General features: G+C 42.2%; 1 protein-coding gene across 1 annotated transcript; it reads left to right on the top strand.

Annotated features, from left to right (window-relative positions):
• The first annotated feature begins 4,018 nt into the window (after nt 1–4,018).
• On the top strand, nt 4,019–22,206 carry KCNK12 (potassium two pore domain channel subfamily K member 12). The gene is made up of 2 exons (XM_035563598.2): nt 4,019–4,367; nt 19,990–22,206. Exons 1-2 carry the CDS (start codon nt 4,019–4,021, stop codon nt 20,883–20,885), a joined length of 1,245 nt encoding a protein of 414 aa, XP_035419491.1. The 3' UTR covers nt 20,886–22,206.
• The last annotated feature ends 3,612 nt before the right edge of the window (nt 22,207–25,818 follow it).

Genomic DNA, 25,818 nt, shown 5'->3' with positions numbered 1-25,818 from the left:
AAAAGTGAAGAGCACCATTGTATTGCATGCACAGTTTGTTAAGCATCCAGACTAACCAAAAGACTATTCAATGAAAAGTAATTTCCTTGGCATGCATCACAAATCAAAAACTAAACAGTGTTGAATGGTATAAAGAGAAAAGGAAAAGCATCTGCACAACAATCACAGTTACAGTAACATTTACAAATCTATAATTGGTTTTTGGTCACCATCACAGTAGAAAATATGTCAAGTTACTTCAAACCAGCCATACAATTTAGGTCAGGAACTGTACTGCACAATTATATTCATATTGCTGGGGACACCTCCAAGTAATTACTTGAGACAATTCCATTCCAATACAGTGGTTAAAAGATGCTAAATTACCCACTTTTTTTCTTTTTTTTTTCACCGAAAATATTTGCTGCAGTATCAGTGGGGATATGTACAAATGTACTGAAACCAAGCATCCAACTGTGGAGGTCTTAGTATCACTGAGGTCAAAGGAGGTGGCCTTGCTAACATGATTGTGAGTCACACAGTCAAACCAGGGATGGGAATTTAATGATTTTGCCTACAAAAGAGAAGGAGAACTGTTCCCTTGAAAGGAATAACAGTAGCTGGGCTGTTTTAAAATACCATACTAAACTTCATTCTCTAAAGCAGGACATGATGTTCAGTGATATGACCTATTTTCAGACAATGGTTTAATTTAACATTTAATGAATGCATCTCATTTCTTTGCATGAGCTCCACTCCAAACAACCAAGCTAATAATGTAAACATCACTGTTTGATTATTAAAATAATTGTTTTCATGAACACCAGCCCTCTGACAAAATGGCTGATACAATGCATATGAACAAAGGAAGCTGGGCCCCAGTAAACCCGCAGTGCAGGAAGCCAATTTTAGCAAAAAAACAGACTTACAGTTGACCATCAGCATTGAAAAAATTACTAGGCAAATGTTTTAAAACACAGTAATATTTTGGCCAAATGCACTGTGATTTTTTGTCAATGAATCAAGCACATTTATTAAAATAATCATTCATTTAAACAAACAACTGCCTTTAGGATTTCTCCCTATGTCAAGGTGCAGCAGCGGCTTCAAGACATTTCCTCAAACTCTGGTATCTGTACTAACAGACTGACAGAAATTGGGACTTTCCTTTAAGCCAAAGTCCTGTAGAGGATTTGTATCCAGCAAAAGGAGGTTTCCAACAGTTAGTTGCTTAGAAAAGAACTATACATTTTCATCAAGAACTTTACTAAAAAATAAATGGACATTTCTTCCCCCCTCCTCTGCACCCTAGCTTTATAGCTAAAAAAAATAAGTATTATCACAAAACAGTGACAAATTTCAAGATTTAAGTAAAAATCTTAGTGAAATGAGTTGTCAAAACATTTTGAAAATGTGACAAAGCTCTAATTCTTAGAAGCTGAGATTCGGTGATACATAGAGTATTGTATTTTCAGTGCTGGAGTAGCTAAACCATGTTCTTTGGTGATTAAGTTTCTTTCTTTCTTCATGGAAAAGTTACCGGTGCATCTCCTATCTATTATGTGATTCTAATCAGCATCTTAGCAGCGGATCCCTTCATAGACAGGACATCTCCTGGAAGGTCACAGACTCCAAAGTCAATCAGCTTCTAGTGCTGGTAAAAGGTTCAGTTATGGGACTGCGCATGTCATATACAAGTTACAGAAACTTTTACAACCGTCTGCCAAATAAAAACTTCATTGGTCTTTCTCAAAAGATGAAATTGCTGAGCACTCCAGAGAGTTGGACACTCATTTTTAAATGTTTTCAATGGAAAACAAAAAAAAAGTCTCAGAATTATTTCCTCTGTAAACACATAAATACCAGGAATCCAAACCCCAATATTCACCTGCAGCAGCATAATTCCTGTGAATTCAAATATATTAGATTAGCTTTACAGAAGCTGACACAGTAGATTGCACATAATCACTCCTGGATTACCAGAGTGGAAATTATCTCTAACTGTATCTATAGAACTGAGTAGCCCATACCTGACCTATTACATTACACTTGTTTAGATGGGTTTTTGATTAGGTCTGCTCTACTTTCTTAATTCTTTTCACTTCTTTTGTCATTGAGATCTGCTCTTACTTTTACAGCTATTGAGTTTGTGATTTATTGGTTTAATTATTTTATTTTTATTTTGTTTTAGTATTTATAATCATACACAACTGACACTTTGAAAAAAGAGCCACTTTTTTTTTTTTTTTTTTATTAAGGGCTGCATGTGATACCAGTCCCTTTCAGCATTACAGGAGATTGAAAATCTTCTCTGATGCTTCTGCTTGGACACTATCCTTCCACCTCTACAGAAAAAAAAGCTTTGTCACAAAAACAATAATGGCAAAAATGTTAAGTGTAAATGTGTTATGGGCTATTTAAACATGATATTCAAGTATCTTGTAAACTAAGTTGTTGCATTTTATCGGTCCTCTTTTCCTGGAAAGATAGCATAGGTGCAAACCCAAGTCATTTTCTTCACTTGGCAAGGATGAACAGTCTGTTAGGAATGGAGAAAAGTCTCCCGTTATGGATAGGGCCAGAAGATAACTGCCAACAACATGAAATCTCAGGGCAAAAATTTCAGCAATATCTATCCAATCCCAAATAAGAAATAAATGCATAAAGAACTGCTATGGAGAAGTCCTGGGGACGCTAAATATTAATTTGCAAAAAGACATCAACCAAGGGATTTGCCTGTGTAAAAACATACAAAACCCGAATTTAATAAATGAATAAATAAATAAAAGGAACTAAACCCTGTCCATGTGAAGCTGGTATTGGCGGTTAAAAGCTGTAAGTGTATTTGCTCTTTCAAACCCAGATCTTTCCCACGTTACCGTCCCATGCATGCCTGTTTGCAGACTGTCATCACTCCCATCCTCTTTGCTATACTTTATCGGTGTGAATTTCCATTCCCTTTCTCTAAAAATGCAACTTTTATCATTTACTACAAGACTCTCAGGAAAGGACTGCAGTTCTTACCACAGCCTAACGGATAAGAAAGGATGTAGTGCTTGTTCTGAAGAAAACAGCGAAAAAACAATCCACAGGTTTGGAGGTTGGGAAAAAAGGACTTTTGAGATGCTAGCTAAAACTGGTTAAGAGTCTAGCACCGAAAACAAGATGTATCACGGTGCTGGGTCTAACTTTGCGCAGCCCGGTAACTCGTGCACCTAAAAATGGCTGAACTAAATCCATTACCGCTCCATCGGCCAGCACCGGCTCACTCGAAACCACCTCCCCGAGCGCCGGGCATCGTGATGAGATAAAAGGTTTCCCGGCGAGGACCAAAGCCCTGCAGGTCCGCGGCGCTTAACCGCATCCCGAGCGCGCCGGGGGGCTGCCGCTTTGGCCGTGCCCCCCCCCGGGGGTGCCCGGCGGCGGGGCGCGGACACACGGGGGGTGCGGACCCCGCCGGGCCGGGGGTACCAGGGGTACCGGGGAGGCCGAGGGGACCGAGGGGACCGAGGGGGCGGGGGGGGCCGAGGGGGCCGAGCCGCCCCGTCGGTCGCGCCGCCCCCCGCCCCGTGCCGTCCCGCCCCCAGCCCGGCGTGGCGGCCCTCGGGGGCGCGGCGGCAGCGGCGGCCGGGCCGTGCCGGGCCGGGCCGGGCCGGGCGGCGGCTCGGGGCAGGCCCCCCGACGGGGATGCGGCTCCCCGGGGGCCGCGCCAGCCGCTGCCGCCCCCCGCCCGCCGCCGCCCCATGGGCACCGCGCTCGGCCGGCCGGGGCGCGCCGGCGAGGCCGCGCCGCTGCAGCCCGAGGCCCCGGGGGCGCGGGGCGCCGCCGCCCGCCGCCGGGCCGCGGCGTCGGGCTGAGGGCGGGCGGGCGAGGCCGGCGGCCCCGGGGCTCCGCCGCCAGCCTTGCGGGCAGCCCCGCCGGGGGATGACTCAGAGCCGCGGCCCCTGCAGCGAAGCCGCGGCCCCTGCGGCGGCGCCGCCCGCCGCGCCGCGCCTCCCCCCCGCATGCCCGCGGCCCCCGCCGCGCCGCGCCGCCGGTGATGCCTCCGCGGGGGGCGGCGGGCGGCTGCCGCCGGCGGCGCCTGGCGCCCCTCAACGAGGACAACGGGCGGTTCCTGCTGCTGGCCGCCCTCATCGCGGCGTACCTGAGCGCCGGCGCCACCGTCTTCTCGGCCCTCGAGAGCCCGTCGGAGGCGGCGGCGCAGCTGCGCTGGAACCGGACCCTGCACAACTTCAGCCGCATCTTCAACATCAGCCTGCCGGAGCTGCGCGCCTTCCTGCGGAGCTACGAGGCCGCCATGGCCGCGGGCATCCGCGTCGACGCCCTGCGGCCCCGCTGGGACTTCCCCGGCGCCTTCTACTTCGTGGGCACCGTCGTCTCCACCATAGGTGAGCGCCGCCCCGACGGCAAGGCGCGGGGGCGCGCCCGGGGAGCCCTGCGGCCGCGTCCCGGGGCCGGCGTTATCGCCACACGAGTTTGGGGACCGCCGTCGGCGGCGCCGCGTTGCCCTGGCAACCGGGGCTCGACCGGGGGCAGCCCCCCCGATCCTCGGGGGACACCCCAAATCCTCGGGGGGCACCCCCAAATCCTCCGGGGGTCGCGGCTCCTACGCGCCCCGCGCTTATCCCGGGTCGTTCAGCGCCGCGCCCGGGTCGCGCCGGGTCCCGGGCATCCCTCGGGCATCTCCCGGGCATCCCTCAGGCATCCATAGGGCATCCCCCGGGGATCCCTCGGGCATCCTCGGGGCTCCAGCGACCCGAAAGTCCGGCCACGGGTCGTCCCGGGGGGCCTGGGTGGTCGCTGCCCGCGGGGCAGCACCACCGGACTTGGTGCTTGTTTTCAGTGCTGATAAAGTTAAGATACCGATATGAATAAACGCATGAAATCTACAACCCGTACGTCTTGTAGCCGTACAATAATATGCATTCCCAGTACATCGCTGGCCACAGCAATCGCGCGTGTCCCATCAGTGCTTAGACATTTGCCTGATGAGCAAATAGTGGGTTTCGGGGGGGGGGGGGGGGCGGAATTTTGTTTGACTCTGAAATTGCCCCATTGAGGACTGTCGTGTGGGAGATCTGGTTTAAGTACGTTTCTGGCTTTCTATGGCTTGGAGAATTGCTTTTAGAAATTGTGTCCCTGCAGAAATATCATGCTGATCTTTTCGCTCTACCAGTTTTTAAGTTTTGTAACAAGCCAATTGTCCTGGGGCTGCGGAGCAAAAATGCCATACTTTGTGTTTATTAAAAAGAAAGAAACGTACAGCTCATTATAGCACACACTTTCATTTCGTTCAGAAAATGTTTTATCAATAGTGACTAAGCTCTGTAATAGAGCTGTGATGATGACTATAACAACGTTGTCAAGTTTTGTTACTTTTTGCATTGAATAATCCAGTTAAGTTTTCCTCTTCAAGTCTGTTCGATAATCCAGTCATTAAAACACCATTTTAACTCAACATTGTTAGGCCTTCTTTATCAAAGGAACACATATTTTTGAAAGACCATTATTACTAAGCTGAATGGATGAAAAAAATGGTCAATATATTAACAGGAGCTGCTCTGTCCTTACACCTGCTATAGCAAGCAGAGATGTTTAACTGCAGATCTGTTCACTTCTTCTCAAACCCCAGCTTCTCTTACATGTGGCTATTAAAATGTAAAATGTTTCCTCTTCATTTGCAAATAGTTGTTTGTGTCTCCACTTCATTGCTCTGTCTGCAATCATTTGTACCTGCACAAAGGGAATGAAAAACTCAGCAGCATTTTACAGCAATCTTGACAGCTGGAAATGGGCGAAGCGAGTACTGTATTTCTCATATTCCTGCAGTACAACCTAAGGCATTGCACTCTCTTTATAGCCAATAATGTGTGTATCTCGGGTGCAAGATGGAGACTGAAGATTGTTTTTCCTGAGCTACAACAAAGGCCCGACTCTGCCAAGCATTCACCAGGGTACTGCTTTCTCTTGGCATACGTCCTGCTAGTTCTTATTTCTGGATTCCTCACATGGCTTCCTGTGATTTCAGTGAGCTTGTGGTAGAGCAAAGTTTTGCCCTGGTGAGGAGATGCAGCAGGAAGCGAAGACTGGGCTGTGCCTTTGGGCACCACCAAGGCTGTTGCAGGGTGCCAGAGGTGTAGCAGTCCCAGCAGGAGCAGCATCTCTTGGAGAACCTGCACCCCGAGGTCGTTGCATCCCAGCATTGCTTTTCCCAGCCATGTGCACAGCACCTGCAGAAGAGGAGCTGCTACCCCATTTCATTACTCCTCTTCTCTTGCCTCTTCAGGCTGCTGCAGCTGGTAAAGAGAGGCAAAGCCCATGGTGGGGTCAGCTTCTTATTCATGGACTAGGTTTCTTCTACCACAGTTGTGTACATCTATTGTTGTTCATTGCATTGGCTCAGCAAAAAATAAAAAACAACAACAAAAATACTCAGTGAAATGTGCCAGAAAGCTGTCTTGCTCACGCTGCCAGCAAAGGAGAAACTAAGTGGTAGACATCAACGTGTCACCCAGGGAAGTAGTTTTAAAGCCTTTCTTTTATAGTCCCTTTCATCTCTGAGCCAGCTTGATTAAATACCTAGCTATCTGATCTATCTTTGATTCCACTGTCAGCTGAAGTACCTTATTATCCTGGTTCAGAGCAATTTCACTTGTGTTCATGTCACAATTCATTGACAAGGAGAAAGCTGTCTTTACTTAACTTCACCTAGGACTACCAGACATTTAGAGTCAAAACAGCTTGCCTTCCCCAACTGCTTCATCAGCTACGTATGTCAAAGCAGCTTTATTACTTCAGCCAAACACGCGTCTGTGTTAGCAACACATCAGAAAGCTTCACAAAAAGTAGATGCCATCTCTGTCAAGGTAAAATCACCCATGGGTTACTCTGTCTCTTATCTGTGAAGTATTCCAGTTTAGAGAAAACTCACCGGGCCTTTTCAAGCCCTCATTCTCCTGTCCGTAGCTCTTACTGTGATGCAGTCCGGTGCTCCTGAGCAGGTGCTCCACTCCCTCATCCCATCTGCACAGTGCAGGTACAGGGAAAACCACCCATCTTTCTTCAGGTGTGTGGCTTGGAGAGAAGTAGCCGGCCTCCACCTGGCTGGGGACAAGGGCTGATTCCTCCGTTCTTCTTGGGCAGGACTTTTGTTCTACTCTGCTTCCAGTTAGGTGCTTCATCTCTTGTATTACCTTGGCTGTAGCTCTGCATCTTGCATAATTACACAGAGTACAAGACACAGCCCCAAGCCCCCAGGTAAGGGACACATTAGCGAGGTCTTCAAGAAATGAGAGAGTTAACATGAAACGTTAAGTCTAGTATTTCAGCATTTTCCTGAATAGCCCACAAAGTGACTGACTTATAGTCCATAAAACACCCTCTTGATAGCACTCTGGGCATTCATGTTTTATTATTGCATTGTTTGTGGTTGAATAATGAAATGCCAAATCTATTTTTCATTAAACATGTCTAGATTTTCAGAACTATGTAAGAAAAATTTTCAGACTAGCTTCAGATTGCTTGCTGTCAGTCTACACCATTTATTTAGTCATTTATTTGCTCTTCAAAAGGTATTTTCTTGTATTCAATTGATAGTATTTTTGTTCTGATTTCTTTAAGGAGCAGCTGGGTGAAATATATTCTTGATTCATTGGTCTAACTGGCAGTAGACTTTTTTTTTCAGATGTTTTTTTCCTTCCCCAAATACAAATCACAAATAGTTCCCAGCACATTGTTAAAGGCTGAAAGCAAAGTGTAACTCAAACAAGTCTTCTCCCTGGTAAAATGTCGCAAAGCCTAGCCTAATCTGTTATAGATTTTCCTGTATTCTAGTGGCACATACACATTCTGCTTAGCACATAAGGCAATTTCTGAATGTCTGAAGCCCTGAATTTCTTGGTCCACGAGTCTAGGCTCTACCCAGGTTTTTTTTCTTGTCTTAAATGTTAGAATAAACACTAGGTACGTACCTATGAAGACATATTGAGACATCAGCTCATTATGAAATTTAGATTTTAAGCTTCTAATGCATAAATACATTTTTCAAAATCCTTTGGAAAATGAAGTGATAAAATTGTTTTAGATAAATCCACGCCAAGCATAAAACTCAGTAAGTAGTCCAATGCAAAAAAAAAAAAAATTTTCAACATAAGATTTTTAAAATGCACCCTTACAGCAGGTGGATTATTTTGAGATAAAACATATCTGTGTGCTTGAGAAAAGGCCACTATGAGGAAAAGGATTGAAGATCTTCACATCTTCCCTCTGTACAGCTGTGTGAGGGTTGCAAGAGTTTAGGGCATGCCCTACAGGCGTGAGTAGGATCCATTCTTTTTTCCATGATGTATCCTGTAAAATGACAGCTCCATCCAAAGTGATGGGGCACGCTCTTCTTCACTTTTATCACAGAGAGGTGGCGAAGGGACAGCCTTGAAGCGAGGTGAGAGATAAGGCTCTCGCCTTATAAATGAACCCACATGTAGGGAGGCCACATAATGAGAAATGTTTGGTATTTTTTATTAGCTACCAAGCTCCCAGCAGCTGCACTCACCTTGTTTAGGATCTACCCTTTTTTAATTTAAAGCCATTCCCCTTTGTCTTACCACTACACCCCCTGACAAAGAGTCCCTCTCCAGCTTTTCTGTAGGCCCCTTTTAGGTACTGGAAGGCCGCTGTAAGGTCTCCCTGGGGCCTTCTCTTCTCCAGGCTAAACAACACCAGCTCTCTCAGCCTTTCTTCGTAGGAGAGGTGCTCTCACCATTTTTGTGTCCCTCCTCTGGACCCACTCTAACAGGTCCACATTTTTCTTGTGCTGGGGGCCCCAGAGCTGAGCTCAGGCCTCCAGGTGGGGGTCTCACAAGGACGGAGTAGAGGGGGAGAGAATCGCCTCCCTTCTACTTCTGTGGACATAAGTGATTCCTCAGTGATTTTCCTGAGATGAAGACCTGGCTTCATAGCAATGTTTTCTACTTCCCATAGCTGCACGGAAGCATTAACTTCCTTGGGCACTACTGATGGGAATTTCCTGAATGTGTGGATTTGGTTCGAGTGCTTCAAGCACTCAAAGTAATTGGTTTGTGTCTTTGCAGTTGACAGTGACTATGGGAAGCTGTACTTGGAGAACATCCATGCAATTATGTGGGCGACTTGAGGTGTCCCTGCTGAAGGGTTTGATCTGACATTTGTTAGTTTCTGGTTTGGTTTGGTTTTTTTTTGGTTTTGTTTGTTTGTTTTGTAGAAGGGGAGGAACCCTAGCACTTTCAATAAAGCCCTTTAAAAAGAATGAATTTTTTTCAGAAGTATTATTTTAATCAATCTCAGTACTTCTCAAGGCAGAAGCACAAGTTTACCTGCACAGTCAGTGGAAAGCCCAGGTTGCCTTTGTCCTGGGCAGGAGGAGTGGGGTGGGAGTAGGGTATCGTGGATGTGTGGTGGAAAGCTACCACTGTGCTCCCATCACCCCTGCCTCAGTACAACTTTTCTGAAGTGCTCTGGCCAGGCTCAGAATGTTCTAAATTGGGCAGGGGAGTGGGTTAGTCTCTACTAACCTATGTTAAGTTACAGACCTATCAAGTAAGACTGATACACAGAAAAAATGAGTATTTATGTTTGAAAACACTGTACCAAAATGAACCAACATCAGTACAGCAGAGATCTGATTGTTGTTTCATGGCTGGAGGCGCTAAATCAGGGGACACCAGAATGCACTTCCAAGCTCCCTTTCACTGTGTGCGCTCTGGGCTTTGTGGCACCCAGCTGGAGCACTGAAACCTGGGGTCTGAATGCCAAGCCCCACAGCACCTCAGAGCAGTCACCAGGAAAACAAAGCCCCTCCCTAAAATCAGGAAATAAAGAATTTACTCGTCGTGATGTGAGATATGGTCCTGCATCACAGATATCAGGGGAAGTTTTATATTGACTTACTGTGTGGTGGTCAGGTTCAGGGCAAAAACAAATCACAGTTTGTTATTCTTTGGTTCCTTTGGGTAGCAGTATCCCTAACCTGCATGTACTTGCTCTGTGCTTTGATGGCTTAATAAATCCAAACGCTGCCAGAAACGCTGCACACTGTCTTCCTGGGGAGCCTATCTAGCCCCTAGCCTCTGCCATCCCTGTTTCCTCTCCTCTGTCATTCCCCTGGATATACTCCCCCTTTCCTGGAGTTAGAGCTTACCTAATACTCCCCTGTCACCCAAGCAAGCACTCTTAATTCCTCCAGCTTCTGCTCTGTCCTTCCCAATTAGCAAGCCCTCCACTACTGATGATTTGCTTACTTCATTAAATTTTGAATACTTGTTTTGCATCTTTGCAGCCTTTCAAGTTAATATCTACTAAACAAGCTGAAAGTAAAGCTTTACAGTATATTTCTGTTCCTAATCACCCTGGTCTCTCTTCTATACTGTTAATCTTGCTATTGGCCCTCGTTTCTTTTTTCGGTCTAAATATTTCTCCCTTTTCTGGATGTCTTCTATTTGTCACAGAACATACATGTTCCACCATTTTTTCTCACATTTACTGATGGGTCATTTTTGCAAGCATTCTGTCTTGCTTTTATGCAAACTAATTGCTCTTCATTGTGAACAGGAAAGAAAAAGAATTATAGGACAGATCTGTTGGCAATTAATGTCATGTAACAATAACAACTCCAGGTGTTATGCTAGAAAATACTACGGGAAATCTTCATTACTGACTGCTTTATTAACGTACCTTTGCAGCTATTGAAGTCACTGAGAATTTTACTGCTTGCTGTAATAGCAATTATGGGTAGAGCAACAGAGATACAACTTGGAACATTTCATCCTTCATTTTTTTGTGTGTAGACAGCTTGTTTTTATTGGAAACATAGCCTCTACCTACGATACATATGAAGCTTGCTTACCTTTATGAAAAGAGATGGTTTTCCTAAAGTCTCAGCGCCAAGTGCATATCTGAATGCATTTTGGGATAAGGTAGGCAAGGACAAAGAATAGTGTTCATGCTGGTAAAACTCCTTCAGAGCCCAATACATCTTAAAAGTGATATTAAAACATTTTGTGAATAGAAGTATTTAAGTTTAAAAAATTATAACCTAAGGGGCAATTGCCTAGCAATCCACACAAATCAAATATGTTTAATTTTATGTTTCCTCAATTGCCTGCTTCTGCTGAAGTCAATAGTAGGTCAACCTAGAGAGCTTTAGGAAATCCCACTTTACTCATTTTATTGGCACACTAGGTCTGTATCGCATATGCAGATCTGACACTGTCAGTACTTCCTAGTACATGTCACTGCTGTAGGTAATGCACCTCCCTGAGCCACATGAGTCTGCTGATGGCAATAAGCAGTGCACAGAGCTGTAGATGTTGGAAGGTTTAAATGCAATCTTTCTTCAATCAAACAAAGAGAAGGAGAAAGAAAATTAAATCTAATTACATTAGATGAGGCAAAGCATTAGTAGCCTTTTCAAGTAATTAAAGCTTTGGTTTCAAATAAGATTAGAAATTGAAAGGTTTGATGTTAATGTAGGGGATTACTCGAGTGAGGCACTGCTATTACTCATGTTTAAAAATCCATAGTAAGAGCTCCTCACCCATAAATGAGAAAAGCAATAATACCTTGATAACAAATCTCCTTTAGAAATTATAGGCCAATGTTCACATTCAGTCTCAAGTCAAGCAAATTTAATCACAGCAAAAACAGCAATTAGGGGAAATTTGCCCATATGAGAACAGTGTGAGAAAGTAGTTCAGTAAATTTCAATTAAAAGAATCCTTTTGGTTATTCATTATTAAATATTCTGTCATTTATTTGCTGATTATTGTGCAAGCAATAAATTTATCTCCTTAGGATAAACAAAAGAAATCCAGTATCACTTGTGCTCAACGTATGTATAGAGTCAAGTCTTAAGACTTTGGGGCTGGAAATGACTGCAGTGTAAAGGAAAAAAAATATGGTAAAACAGTTTGTCAATTTACAAAAACTGTTACTGGCAGAGCTGAAAGGACCAGAAAAATGCTGGATAACATCAAAAGTGGCTGATAAAGTGTCTAAGGTGTTTGATATCATTGTCTTTAAAAGGAATTAAGGGAAATGCTTACTAAAGAAGGAAGAGTTACATGCAGAAGTTGAAAAAGAGAAATAGTTGGTTAGTCCAGTTAGTATTATCATCCTGTATTTCTAGTGTAGTGACTTAAAACTAGGTCTTGTGTCTTCACGAAGGAAGTAGGAGACCTGACTGAGCTAAAAGAGGCTTAAGAGTTTGTTTCTTTGCTTTCAGCTGTAACTTTTTGAAGAATGGGCCTCATGAAGGCATATTTGGACCATTAAAAAGTGATGTAGGTCTGTCAGTTTTTTGTTTGGTTGGTTGGTTTGTGGTTGGTTTGGGGTTTTTTGTGTGTGTGTGTTGTTTTTTTGTTTGTTTTTTTGTTTGTTTGGTTGGTTGTTTTTTTTTCATTAAATCATAACTGTAGAAGTTTGTACATAAATTCTGGGGGGAAATGGCCAAACAATGTAAAAGATTTTGCCCTGTATGTTTAGGTTGTTTTTGCCTTACAGGTACATCTTTATAGGCTACTCTTTTTAAAGCGGAGGAGCTAAAACAGCCATCAAGAGATGCAACTTTAAAAAATATCTAGAAGTTTTCTGTTTTAATCCAGCCAAAAGATAAGCCAGTGATTAAAGCATATGACAACCTTTCCCGTGTATGAAGCTTGTAAAGCCCAGGAGTAACACACTGTTTTATCAAACTTCTCATGTAGAGAAATAAGGCATACACCCAAGATCACTTGTGAAAATCTGATAATGCTATCTAATATGCTGTGTCATCTCAAATTGAGTGAAAATCAATTCTCCTCAAAGGATAAGTGTTGTGAGGTGTATTTGCTCTAGAGTGGCAGTACGCATGCAGATATTCTTTCGAAGTCCATAATATCTCAGGAATATAACAAAATTTGTATGCCATTATTCCTTTTTTCCTGGCAGCTCGAAATATATATATTTTTTTCTACAACCTTGGGTCTGCACAGGCATCTGAAATGCAAGTTTCAACAACGGAAGCTAATGTGAATGCTAATATTTGAAACACTCAATTTGAGATGACAGAGCATAAGCTTTTTCCTGTTAGGGTGTTGCTTAGATACACAATTGTCCATAATACATATATATATATATATATATATATACACTCAAAAATATAGGAGAGAAATAAGAGCAGAAGGAGCTTTAAAGGATGAAAAATTACGATCTCAAGAGAAGGCAACTTTTTTTGAAACAATGTTCACATGGAATTTTATCCTCAACTATGAAGAGTGTGCGAAGGTCAGAGACAGCAGTCATGAACAGTTTCAGACAGCTGACAAATCTCAAGAGAGGAAAGGAAGTGGCAACACTTGGAGTCCATGAGCTCTACCATTATGTATATCCATAGGTGCTGAAGCTGACTGTGTATATTTCTTGTTTATCATTCTTTCCTTTTCTGAAAATTTTTGGACATAGTTACTCTAAATTCAGAGTTGTGTCCTCTAATAGTGTTAATGTGTCAAAATCTCTATGCTTTAGCTGAGGTTCAGCAGAATGGCAAACTGAGACAGATGCTTCTGCACACAACCTGGAATGAGATTAAGGCTTTGATACAGCTGCAACAGCTCTTAAAGCAGGATTTAAAGACCATTAGCCTCTAGTGCAGGAAAGTGTTTTTCCACAGTAATATAACTTACGCAAACAACTCAGGAGTGTGTGGGCTATATTTTTCCATTATTAACACCACCGCAATTTCAGAAAACCTAATAGCAAAAATGTTTTTCACACAGCTATTAGGATAAGGAAAGAAAATAAACCAGGGAGAGGATTCTGATCATCAGACAGCCATGAGAAACAGCTCCTGACTAGGTTAGGTCAATTCACAAGGACTCAGTCTTCTATTGAAAGAAAGGGCATACTGCTCGATGCGTTGGAAGAAAGTTTATGTACGACATATATGTTAATAGAGAAATTAAGGAAGACTGGTGGTGCACAGTGCTTCCATCCCTATTCAGTCTAGGGACTTAGAGTCAGCAAGAATACTGCCAGCCCGTAGGTCATGGCTTTCTTTTTCTCTGTAGTCTGAATATGTAGTCTCCTGGTTTTCAGGAGCCATCCTTCTCAGAGCTTCATTCTCCATAGTCTCCTTTTTGGAGAGGGCTTCTGTCCCTCATTAGAAACCCTGTCATGATACAGTAGGATTAACCAGAAAACCCAAACATAAATTTGCCAAAGATTTCCAGCCTTAAACCTGAGACCCTCCTTGGGTGTTCCAACTCCAGGGATGCTGGCAGGAGGAAAAGGAGCTGCGTAGCAAGGCCTTGCTCCTGGAGCTGCTGCTCGTTTGGCGGTGCTGGGTGCTTAGCACAAATTGATACCCAATTGCTCATACAACGTACACAGAGGAGCAGCCAGCCACAGCCGAGGAACCATAAAACTGATTTAGAGACACTTCTGCTTCTTCCTGGTCTTGGCTCTGTGCCGAAGCAGCTTGGCAAGAGCAGATGATCAGCCTCCTTCTGTACTTATAATAACAGCCTGTAGCAGCAAGCAGGGTTTTGGGGGGGTTAGTCTCTGGTATGCCCTCAGTTCTCATGGTGTACACAGAAATGGCAATGTGCGGTACAATGCGCAAAAAAAGCTTACCTGCTTCTGGTAAATTAATAGAGCAGGAGTATTGCTGCTGGTGGGGAAGCTGAAGCTCCAACACATTTTTTAAGGGCCACTTGTCACTCAAATTTACAAAAATTATACCACTTGATCTTCTAAATGTCCCTGCTGACTACTCACTAGAAATTGACAATCTTTCTTGGAAAGCTCAACCAGGTGTCGGCATAGTAAAACACACTTAGGAAACCTGCAGTGGGGAGCAGAAGGTAAACGTATGCAGTCAGCCAGGTTGTAAGCTGTATTCTTCTCCCCTTCCTTGGGGGCACCTCCAATGCGTTTGAGTCCTGTCGAGGTGGTAACACTTCAGGTGCTCAAAAGAAACCTCATGCTTACTGCTCTCAGGTCCAGCACGTCCTTCACCCTAAATACGTTGCTCCACATCTGACACACAAGACATGTTCCTTGTAGGGCATGGGTGTCCCCCATGACAACTGTTCATTAGCTTTACCTTTTAGTTATTTATTATCATGATTGCCAACTTCATTTTTGGGGGGGAGTAAGGAAGCTTAGGGTGTTTGAGGATGACAAATCTGTTAACTCTCTTAGAAACTGGTGTGTTTTTAAAAGGAGTGAAAACCTAGCCATGACCTTTTAGGTGGTGGTTTAAATCACACCCAGCAGAGAAGCACTAAGGATAACTGATTCAGTAATTCAATCCTGTTACGCATAGCTGTGTTTTGGACAATCAATAACCTGATTACAGTCGTGTAAAGAGAATAAAATTGGTGCTGTAGAAAGCCTTTAATAATTGTCCTCAGTTTCTTGAAACCCCTTCATGTTCTTTTCATCATCTCCGTCATTCTGCAAGAGTGGATTCCTTTGAATAGCAATTGCACCAAGCACCATATTTCAATAGCAGAGATGTAATGAGAAACAACAGCAGCGACCTGGCTGGCTTTTCACTATGTTCACTGAATTTATCATAGTGCTCCTTAAGGATACAGAGCAGATTTAACATCTTTGCCCACAGTGTCTAGCTAGTGGGCAGGGTGCATGTATGTACATTTGTGTGCACTGAATATAAGAGGTGGAAAAACAAAAGATTTGTCTTAGCCCACCCCAAGTGCAGCACTGGTTCACAAAGCAAATTTACAGCATCCCTCCCCACCTATTTACCTTGGAGTTTTGGGAGAGCAATTTCATGTTGAAAGAACTTTACAGAAGTTACAAAACAGCTAGGAGATGCCAGAAGTAGCCTACCTATTAATTATTATTAATGTGGTTGTACAGTAATGTTGACAGCAAATAATTTGGCATTGGAAAAGCTCTAAAAATATGTATATTGTTTGAGCCCAAAGTGGGGTGTTTTAATAAAACTGGCTGGCAAGAATGTTAAGGAAAGTAACTTTTTCATTCATGGCCTTTGTTATTGATGGGAAAATCGCAGCTGAAGTGGAAGAACTGCCTCATGGTACTCTCAGTCTTTGGGTAAAAGTGCTGTATGTGGCAGAAGAGTTCTCCATCTGCAGCAGATTGTCTCTAAGCTGTGGCCTTGTATCCAAGGCAACTGTTTCTGGATGTTAGGTGTTGAGGCGCTATAGAATAAATGAGAGGTAGCTGGGAAATTCACAGGTAAGATTCTGTCAGGAACAGTAATGATGAAATGCTAACGTGAAAAGTGGTCGAAGGCCCTGTGCAACCTGATCTAGTGGGTGGCATCCCTGCCCATGGCAGGGGGATTGGAAATGTATATGGTCTTTAAGGCCCTTTCCAACCCAAGCTGTTCTATGAAGGGAAGGAACACAAGAACCGTAATACAGAATTTTAGTCTCAAAATACAAAATATGATACAGTATACATCTTAATCAATAATGACCTACTAAGACTAGGGAAAACCATGAAGTATGGAACAGACATGAAATAAAATTGATTGCTTTTAGTTTATTTTTCTGTAACATATATCTTGGGGACCAGCCCTATAAGAGCTTGGTCTTTGTCTTTCATGAACTTCTTTCTGCCTGGAAGCAGCATTCCAGTTAGAGGGTTTTTGTTGATTTAGAGAAGTCATCTGTTTAGAAAGTTATACTCAACAATTTTAGGGTTCAGTTTGTTATTTTTTGTTGGTGGTATTTTTTTTTGTTTGGTTGGTTGGTCGTTTTTTTTTAATTCCTTTAAATATAACCATATTACTAAGGGATGATACTAACCTCATGACTTAAGTACCATTATACTCTGGGATTTAAAATGATTTGCCAGTTTTCTCACCTGCTGCATAACCTAAGTACCATGGCAGGACACCTGCATGAGAGAGGCTGGCTGAGAGAGGCAGGAGTGCTATAGGCAAAGGCTGGGAAACTTCCTGCTCCCTGAATTCTTGTGTTCAATTTTCAGGTGACTAAAGTATTCCTGGTTAAAACATTTCTGGGTAAATATATCTCTACTAGAAAACTGTCACCCCTTGAATCTTAAAAGCAAGACCAACAGGAAACATACTACAGGCACATACGTCTTTGCAAGTTTGTCAAGTTCTGTTTCTTGCTTCAGTCACCAACTTAAATACATTGAAATCCTGATGAGCTGAATAGTAACCACAAAACTTGTTATGCAAGTCAGGGAAAGGGACTCATTAATTGCCAGCACTTACCCATGAGAGACTGCAGAAGTATAAGCATTATCTGAGAGTTTTTATCAACTCATCTCTGCTAATTCTGTTTGTCTGGGGAGCATTCATTTCATCAAAGAGATGAAACTTCAGCTTGTGATTTTTGGCAAACCATTCATTTTAATTATATGTGGTTATTCATAGGTTATTCATATGGAATATGAATTCAGCTTTCTGACTGAATCTCTTTGACTGACATCAAAGAGAGGAAATGAATGCTGCCATTGACCTAATAGCGACCTAATAGCGACCCCTGAGGAGCTCCATTCATCACTGATCTCCACTTGGACATTTACCCATTGAACACTCAATGGAGTGCAACTACTCAGCCAATTCCTTACCCACCGAGGGGTCCATCTGTCAAATCCATGTCTCTCCAATTTAGAGACAAGGATATCATGCAGGACAGGGTCAAATGCTTTGCACAAGTCCTGGTAGATGATGCCAGATACACTGTTGTTCTTTGACTGAAAAATTCGAAGCAGGCAATTCTGGCTGTATTAATTTCATCCAGGCATCATGATGTGCTGAGCCTTGAGAAGGGACTGAGCTCAGCTGTATTGTGATGAACATACCAGAAGTAACCCCTCTTGATTCAAGTGGTGCTGAGGGGACAAACACAACTGACAAAGGAAGCCCATGTAGGAAGAGTGCATGAGTGCACTTCTAGCTGCAAACTGCTGAAAGAGCACGTGATGATGCTGTATTTACCTGTTCTTACTGTCTGCCTGTTTTATATATACCTTAGTGCTCTTGTTACAGCAACATGTCCTTTCATCTTGCATAGCTATATAGTGAATTTTGGTAATATTATGCTTCAGAAATCTTACTTAAACAAAATGTATGAAAAATATATACCGCCTCTCATGACTAATCACCAGAAAATACTAAAAAAAATCAGTGCATTTACAATTCCATCTGAACTGCCACTATTTTTTTTTAAATTAATAAATGTGTTTAGCCATATGTGTGACAATAAACCCATTTATTTTGATTGTGATGGTCACAATGCTTACAGTGAAGCACATGTTTAACTACTTTTATTAATGAGGCATGGGCTAACAGATGTCTTCTCTGTAATGAGCTGGCCATGTAGTCCTAGCTGGCAGCCACAGGAGACTCCCCAGCTTCTGGCAACCACTAATGGATATTCATTGCTAAATCAGAAGGCTCCTGCAAGCAGCTAGACTGACCCAGAGAACAACTTCACCCCACAGAAGAGGAACTGAATAAAAAACTTCTCATTCACCCTTATTGAGTCTGGGGCCAGCAAGGTAGGCTTTGTGAAGTCTGCTTGAAAGGTAGATTTTCAGCACAAGAAAATAGAGAGACTGTGGGTCTAGACAACATCTAATTACCTCTGTATAATTTATTTATTTTTTTTGTTCTTTGGTACTATTCTGCAGATTTTTCACTTCCACATATTTTGTGAATAAATAGGTTTTGAGCAGCAATCTCGACTCGTTTATGGATAGGAAATACTTATTTGTTTTTGTTTAAAGGTGCATAATGATAATAAACTGGATTTAATGATTTCATTATGTGTGCATTATCTATTAAATACAGCCCTTCTTACTCTTAGCAAACTTTCACTGATGTGATCTGATATTGATATTTACCTCCCTGAATATATTACTTGCTCAGCAATTTTATGTAACAATGAGGTAAAGAAACTTCAGCTTGTGATTTTTGGCAAACCGTTCATTTTAATTATATGTGGTTATTTATTCATGGAATGTGAATTCAGTTTTTGACTGAATTGGTGAGTATTTTTACAGGGAAGAATAGCAGTAGCAAGGGTAATACCTACAGAATTAAGTCTCAGAAGAATCTTTTTGAGATACTTCATGAAATATATGCAATTCTTTTTCATAAAATGACTGGTATCAGCAAATAATGTGGGACAAGTTTGCTGTGTTTACTTGCATAAAAATTTGAGATTGCTTTTACATCATTTGCACGTTTAAGCATCTACAGCTACAAGGCATTACTGCCTATACATAAAATTAGGTATATGAGTAATGGCAAAATCAATTCTTATAAAGAAGAGAAGAATTAATAGTGTTGCTAGATGTTTCTAGACTTTGTATACTGTGATTTGTTTGTTTGTTTGTTTTGTCTAACTATGCAGCAGTGTTTTACCCTGCTGTAAGTATCCATCTGCAGGACCATACTATTCCCAGCCTGCCAAGTGGCTCTACAATGTAGCTATCACACCAGAATTAAATGAGATCGTGGCTTTTCCTTTGTTCTTCGATTGTACCAGGTGGGCTAGGCTCTGTTGGGATTTGATTTAGACTTTACAGTGGCGTTATTCTTTGAATAACGTTCAATCTTTGAGAAGTTTTGTGTTTGTTTGTTTTCCATTATGCAACCTGAAGACTTCCATCTTCTCAGCCACAGGGGTGTAATCAACCTTTGATAATAATAGTGTTACACTGATTTACAGCTTTTGAATAGACTTTTTCAGCAGGCCATGGTGGTTCACACATGTAGAAGCAGGGAGATGACCTGATTGCTTCATCTCACCACAAAATGGCTCGGGCTCAGGAATGCTTTCCACCTGAATTTACAGTGGGGATCTTCATTCCTTACACGATTTTGTGTTGACCTAATCTAACTTAGAAATAGCACTCTTTCTTTTGTCCAGTGAGACAAGACCTATGATAAGTTACATAAATCCTGAGGTCATGCATGAAAAACTGTGACATTAATGTTGCTCATTTATCTTCACACCTTAGGTTTTGGAATGACCACACCAGCAACAGTGGCTGGAAAAGTATTCCTCATCGTTTATGGGCTTTTTGGGTGTGCCGGGACTATCCTTTTCTTCAACCTCTTCTTGGAGCGCATTATCTCTCTCCTGGCATTCATAATGAAGGCTTGCCATGAGAGACAGCTGCGAAGAAGTGGTCTCCTACCTCCCAACTTCCGAAGGGGGTCAGCTATGGCTGGGGTGGGCAGCCTCATCGGGTGGAAGCCATCAGTTTACCATGTGATGCTGATTCTGGGAATTTTCGCTATCACCCTTTCTTGCTGCGCGTCTGCGATGTACACGTTGGTGGAAGGATGGAACTACATTGACTCCTTGTACTATTGTTTTGTCACCTTTAGCACCATTGGCTTTGGAGATTTGGTAAGCAGCCAAAATGCTGTGTACCAAAATCAGGGATTATACAGATTTGGAAACTTCATCTTTATATTAATGGGAGTATGTTGCATATACTCTCTTTTTAATGTCATCTCAATTATGATCAAGCAACTCTTGAACTGGGTGTTGAAAAAATTTGAATGCAGATGTTGCCCAAAGTGCCATAAATCAAGTGCCCGCCTTGGACGTCGCAACGCCATCACACCAGGAGCACGCCTGCGTCGGCATAAAATCTCAATGGACGCTGATGGACAGTACGACAGTGACACTGAAGGCAGGAGGCTCTCCGGTGAGATGATCTCCATGCGGGAGCTCATGGCATCAAACAAAGTCTCCCTGGCCATTTTGCAAAAGCAGCTGTCTGAGACGGCCAATGGCTACCCAAGAAACGTTTGTATCAATACAAGACAAAATGGTTTCTCTGCAGGGGTGGGTGCTCTAGCCATCATGAACAACCGCTTGGCAGAAACAAGTGATCGTAGGTAGAGTTTTTGAAATGCCTTTTTGTTTCCTTAATAAAAATGATGACTTCAGGAGGAATTATCACTGTAAACTACTGGAAAGTTTTAAATTCAGAAACAGACAGTATTCACTGGGCGTCCAGCAATTTGGTTTCTCAAGTTTTTATGTATTCTCTAATATGCAGTAACATATTTACCGTAATGTTACGATTTTCCCCAGAGAGGTTGTGGGAGGGACTTGGGTGTCTTTGATGAAGAATCTGATGCAATTTCAGAAGAAGGGTGTGCATTGTTATGATGCTGCCAAAACCAACATCTTCCTCAGAAAATAACCTCAACCCAAACTCTGGGTTAAAATGCATTCTGGGCACATTCAGTTCCAGATTCAAACTTGGGGGATAAGGGTTGGCTAAACCAGTATCTCACTTTGTTGAAGTCTGGATCTGACCCTGAACTTTGTACTTGATGTTCTTCACCAGTTCCTCATACCAGGCCTGTATATAACATACATGTAGGTGACTGCAGTTATACCAGCTTTAGGGTGATTGTGCTTCACTTCAATAATCCTATTGACCTCAACGGCAGAGGATCATATTGACTGAATTCCCCTAACTGTCAATGATTTTTTTTCAGCTAGTCTTGTTTGAACCACTATGTGCTACCTAACTATTAAAAGTCAGGGGATTATCAGTCAGAATAAGCATGTTGAAAATGTGCAAAACTATTCCTACCTACTGAATAAGCGAAAACATACCAGAGAAGACAGTATTCATCTCTGGTGTCAAATGTTTGCATTACCACTGAAATATAAGTTAAACTGTTTACTAATTACATTACTTTTACATGAAATAGTCTGCTAAAGTGAATGTAGGCTCTCTTTGTTGTCATAAATTTGTATCTTTTACTTCTACAATACTATTGCAGGGGATCATGCAAATAATTTCTTCATGGGCCCCAGCACTGTACTTGTTTTCCACAAACCTGACTGTGAAAGTTATACAAAAGAGCTTTGCTTTGGAGATCCCCCAGAAGCTGACTTCTCCCAAAATGTTGATATTAAATCATAAATTGGCCTAAGACTGTTGCTACTGTTTTAACTCATATTTAATCTGTACTAGCCCAAACTGCTAAAGAAGCATTTTTAAGCAAACCTGGTCTAAGTGTGTAGTTTACCATGACAGAGGGGGCAGAGGAATATCTGCAGATTTCTATCATAACTATTTCCAAAGCTCTGGATCATTTCTCTGTTCTGTGCCACATCTTTAAGGATGTAAAGATAATACGAAGGCTTCTGTATATTTCAGCAAGAAATACAACTTAAGGTTGAAGCCTTAGGCAAGGTGATGACTACTAGGCTGGCTGTTGAGAAAAAATAATGAAAAAGCTGATGGAAACAGACTAGGAATATTAGAAATGTTTGAAAATACATCTGTGGAGTTTCATATAGTTATTGTGTTTCTGTGTTTTGTATGTGTTTGGGTTCTTCCTCATTTTGTTTTCTTTTTAACTTGTAGGAGTGCAAAACATTTCAGAATTTAACCTTGGAAAACTGACTTTTAAATGAAGGTTTTGCACACTTGAGACTGCCAGCTGAAGGATGGCAGTGACTGTATATTTTGTCTAAAGGAGAAGGAATCAGGGCAGCAGATAGACCATCCCATGTGGCTCTCATATCATAAATGTAGTCACAACTTTTATCAAGATGCATCTGGCCAAAAACACTCAATGATGTTTGCATTCTCTATCTACCTGATACAGAATCCTATTTAAGAGTACTTGGCGTGGCAGAGACTGTGTTCAAGAGGCATTCATCTGGCAGGAGCTTCCTTGGTGACAGAGACCCCCAAAGCAGCATGTGTCTGTGTGTGCACTCTGTCTCAGGTGCTACGTTTGAGCAGCCTTTTGAGGAAGCATACAAAGGTCAAAGTGTTTGGTCATGCTAAGTTGAAGCCCCCTGAAAGATTACTGTAAGCAGGATGTATAGGTGCAGGTCATGGTCTGGGGAAAGCTCAAAGACCCAGTTCAGGAAGGTGACTTCCAGAGCCACAGGGGCCATCTTTGGGAACAGCAGAGGCAGGGAGCCAAAAGAATTTGTTCTTTCCCACAGAACTATCTCCAATGATAGATCTCTTTAATTATTATGATTTATGAATTAGTTTATTAAGAGCATGTATGGTGTGCTGCGGTCTCTTTGCAGCTAGACCACTCTTAGGATTGTACCTTGGTACCTTTGCCATTGCATGGACTCATTGAAGAGAAACCCGCTGCATGAAGTGCAGCTTGAGTAGAGGCAGATGGGCTTTATTACAGCAGAATTACTTAGGTTTATCGTTATAAAACTGAGTGCAAATGCATTAACATTCTGTGAGCCCAGGAGATACATTTTTATGATAGCAAAATAGCAAATTAAGGGGCTTTATTTTTTCAGTAAGTTGCTTTTAAAGAATAAGAATTATAGCTATGATTAGGAACATGTTTAAATGTTTGTAAATTGTTTTCAAACTACCTGCTCCTGCCTGGGAAATGTGAAGTAATATGGAGTTGTACATACACCTGTTCTGCTATTGCTGCACTTTTCTGAGTCCACTGAGTTCTGATTTACACATTACTGTTTCTTATTGCCTTCATCTGATCTAGATGCTAGACTGGACCCCAGAGGAAGAGCATTGTAGGACCCTTTGCAGTTCCTATTGACATCAGGGGAAGTTGGATTGGCTTTTAGAACTGGGTTCCCAAGGGATTTGGACATCTGATTGCTACTGTGTGCAATTATGTCCAGTGCCTCATTACTCCTGAGATCCTTGAAAACCTTCTCCTTAGCCTCAGAGGGATGTAAAGAAAGCACATGCCTTGATTTCTACCAATCGCCCCATTCCTTGCAGTGCATATATCCCCACATAGTGACGTGACTCAACCACAGGGACCCCCCACCTTGTGTCTAAACTCCATAAAAATCCCTAAACTCACCTGACTCATCAAGCCCAGTTTACAACAGTGTTCAGAGCCTGGCTACTGAACTGTGTCTCACTGGAGAGCTTATGAGAAGGGGTGGGCTTTCGGTTCCCTCATATTCAGTAGCCAAAGTGTTTTTCAGAGATACATGAAAAGCAAGTTCCAAATCCCTAGACTTCTGCCTTCTATTACTATCTGAGCATTCATCACCCATGTGCATGAATACATGAGCCAAGAGGACACAGGAGATTTGAAACTAGTTTTTCACAGTCCCTCCTTCTCTTTCTTTAGCTTTCTCATGGAAACTTTAAGCTTGCAAGGCTTGAGCAACTATCTCCTCTCCTTTGCAATGTACGATTCTACTCAGTTCCCCACAGCAGCCTGTTTCTTTTATGAAGTAAACCCTAAACTTGCACTAGGTGCATGAAGTGCAATTTTTCCTGGTATTTCTTCACAAACAAAGGAGATACCTACAATACCCAGATATAGGCTGAAGCACAAGAAATCAGAAGGAAACTGAAGGAACAGAGTAAGAAAATGAAAGCACACTGCACTAGATTGCACTTTTTTTTCAGGAAACTTGGGAGTTATATTACAGTCTTAATTCTTTTTTTATAGTTTTATTTTTGGACAGCCAGAAAGTTAACTTAGGGTCTGCAAGTTCATCTTTCTTTATTCACCCCTCTTTGCATCCTCCCCCAGAGCAGTAGCAGTGATCCCTGCTGGCTCACACCCAGTCATCTCAGTTGCCTGATGAGCAGCTATACAGGCAGTACAAACTGTAACTCAGCTCCGGTACCCCAAATTGGGCTTTTGCTATTTTAGCCTGAGAAGAGTGTTCACAAGCAGCAGAGAGCTGCAGGACTTCTCTGTGAGCCAGCCATAAACGAGAGAAATGGTTGCACAGGCATGAACTGCTCAGACCTCCAGCAAGAAGGGAGGAGATAACATGTTCACCTGATCCAAGTACTAATATCTTGCAGATAAGAATTAAAATTTAAGTGGAAATTAACAAGACCATGAGCATGAATTCTCTCTTTCTGCTGGAGCTCAGGACAGAACATTTACAAGGAATAGTTTCTTGTGAAACCAGTAGTGTTTAACATGTCATTACCTTTACCTCTTGGGGTTTGTCTTGACAACTTTCAAACCAAGTTTCAAGTCACACTGACACATCATTAGATTGCCACTGTTTTCTTCCCATCTGAAAACACACTTCATGTTTTGTGAAAAAAAATAGATTGCCTTTTATTTCCTTGATATGTAAAGGATGTCCTTCAAACAACATAAAAGTTCAGTGAAACAATCTCGTTGACCTCCATCACAGATAGCAGTTTTGGAAGGACAAGGCTGCAGTTTAAGTTCTGGTTTGCCTCTCTCTCCTCTGGAAGAAATCTTTCATAAGTAGCTCCTGCTAACAGTAGCAAGAATTTCAAACGCACTTTATGCAGTGGTTGGAATAAAGCAGCAAAACTGAAAATGGAAAGATAGTCTGTTATAACTGGTATTTTTGCCTCTTTGATGAGTACATGCTAATGGATAGCCCAATTGTCATCTCCATTTGCAGCCAAAATTATTACTGGAAATAATTCTCACTTTTTTGTGTTTTTCTAACTTCACTTGAAAAAATAGTCAGTGCCTAATTATTCCAATGAATGTTCAACACTAATTTAAACAAATTCATACTTGGTGTGATGCTGATTGCTAAGCAAATTTATGGATATGGCTTCTGCTCTAATTGGAGTACTGATGTGCCTTCTCAATTTTCAACATTTTCAATGTTGTATTTAAATAACACAAGAAATGTTATGTCATGGAGTAAGTTCAATTAGGGCACATAAATATTTTATTCACATGAAACAGCTAGTGAGGTGTGCTTCGGGCATTTTACAACCAACACCCAAATTCTTTTTTTTTTGTGAATTCTTCCATTATGAGCTCACAATCTGCTTTTATGCATAGTCACAATAGTAAAACAGAAGCACTACATCGTCTGTGGGAAACGG

The sequence above is a fragment of the Cygnus atratus genome, chromosome 3 (assembly GCF_013377495.2).
Source record: "Cygnus atratus isolate AKBS03 ecotype Queensland, Australia chromosome 3, CAtr_DNAZoo_HiC_assembly, whole genome shotgun sequence".
NCBI lineage: Eukaryota > Metazoa > Chordata > Aves > Anseriformes > Anatidae > Cygnus > Cygnus atratus.
Note: the sequence above shows the minus strand (reverse complement) of the source record. Positions and strands in the feature narration are given on the sequence as shown.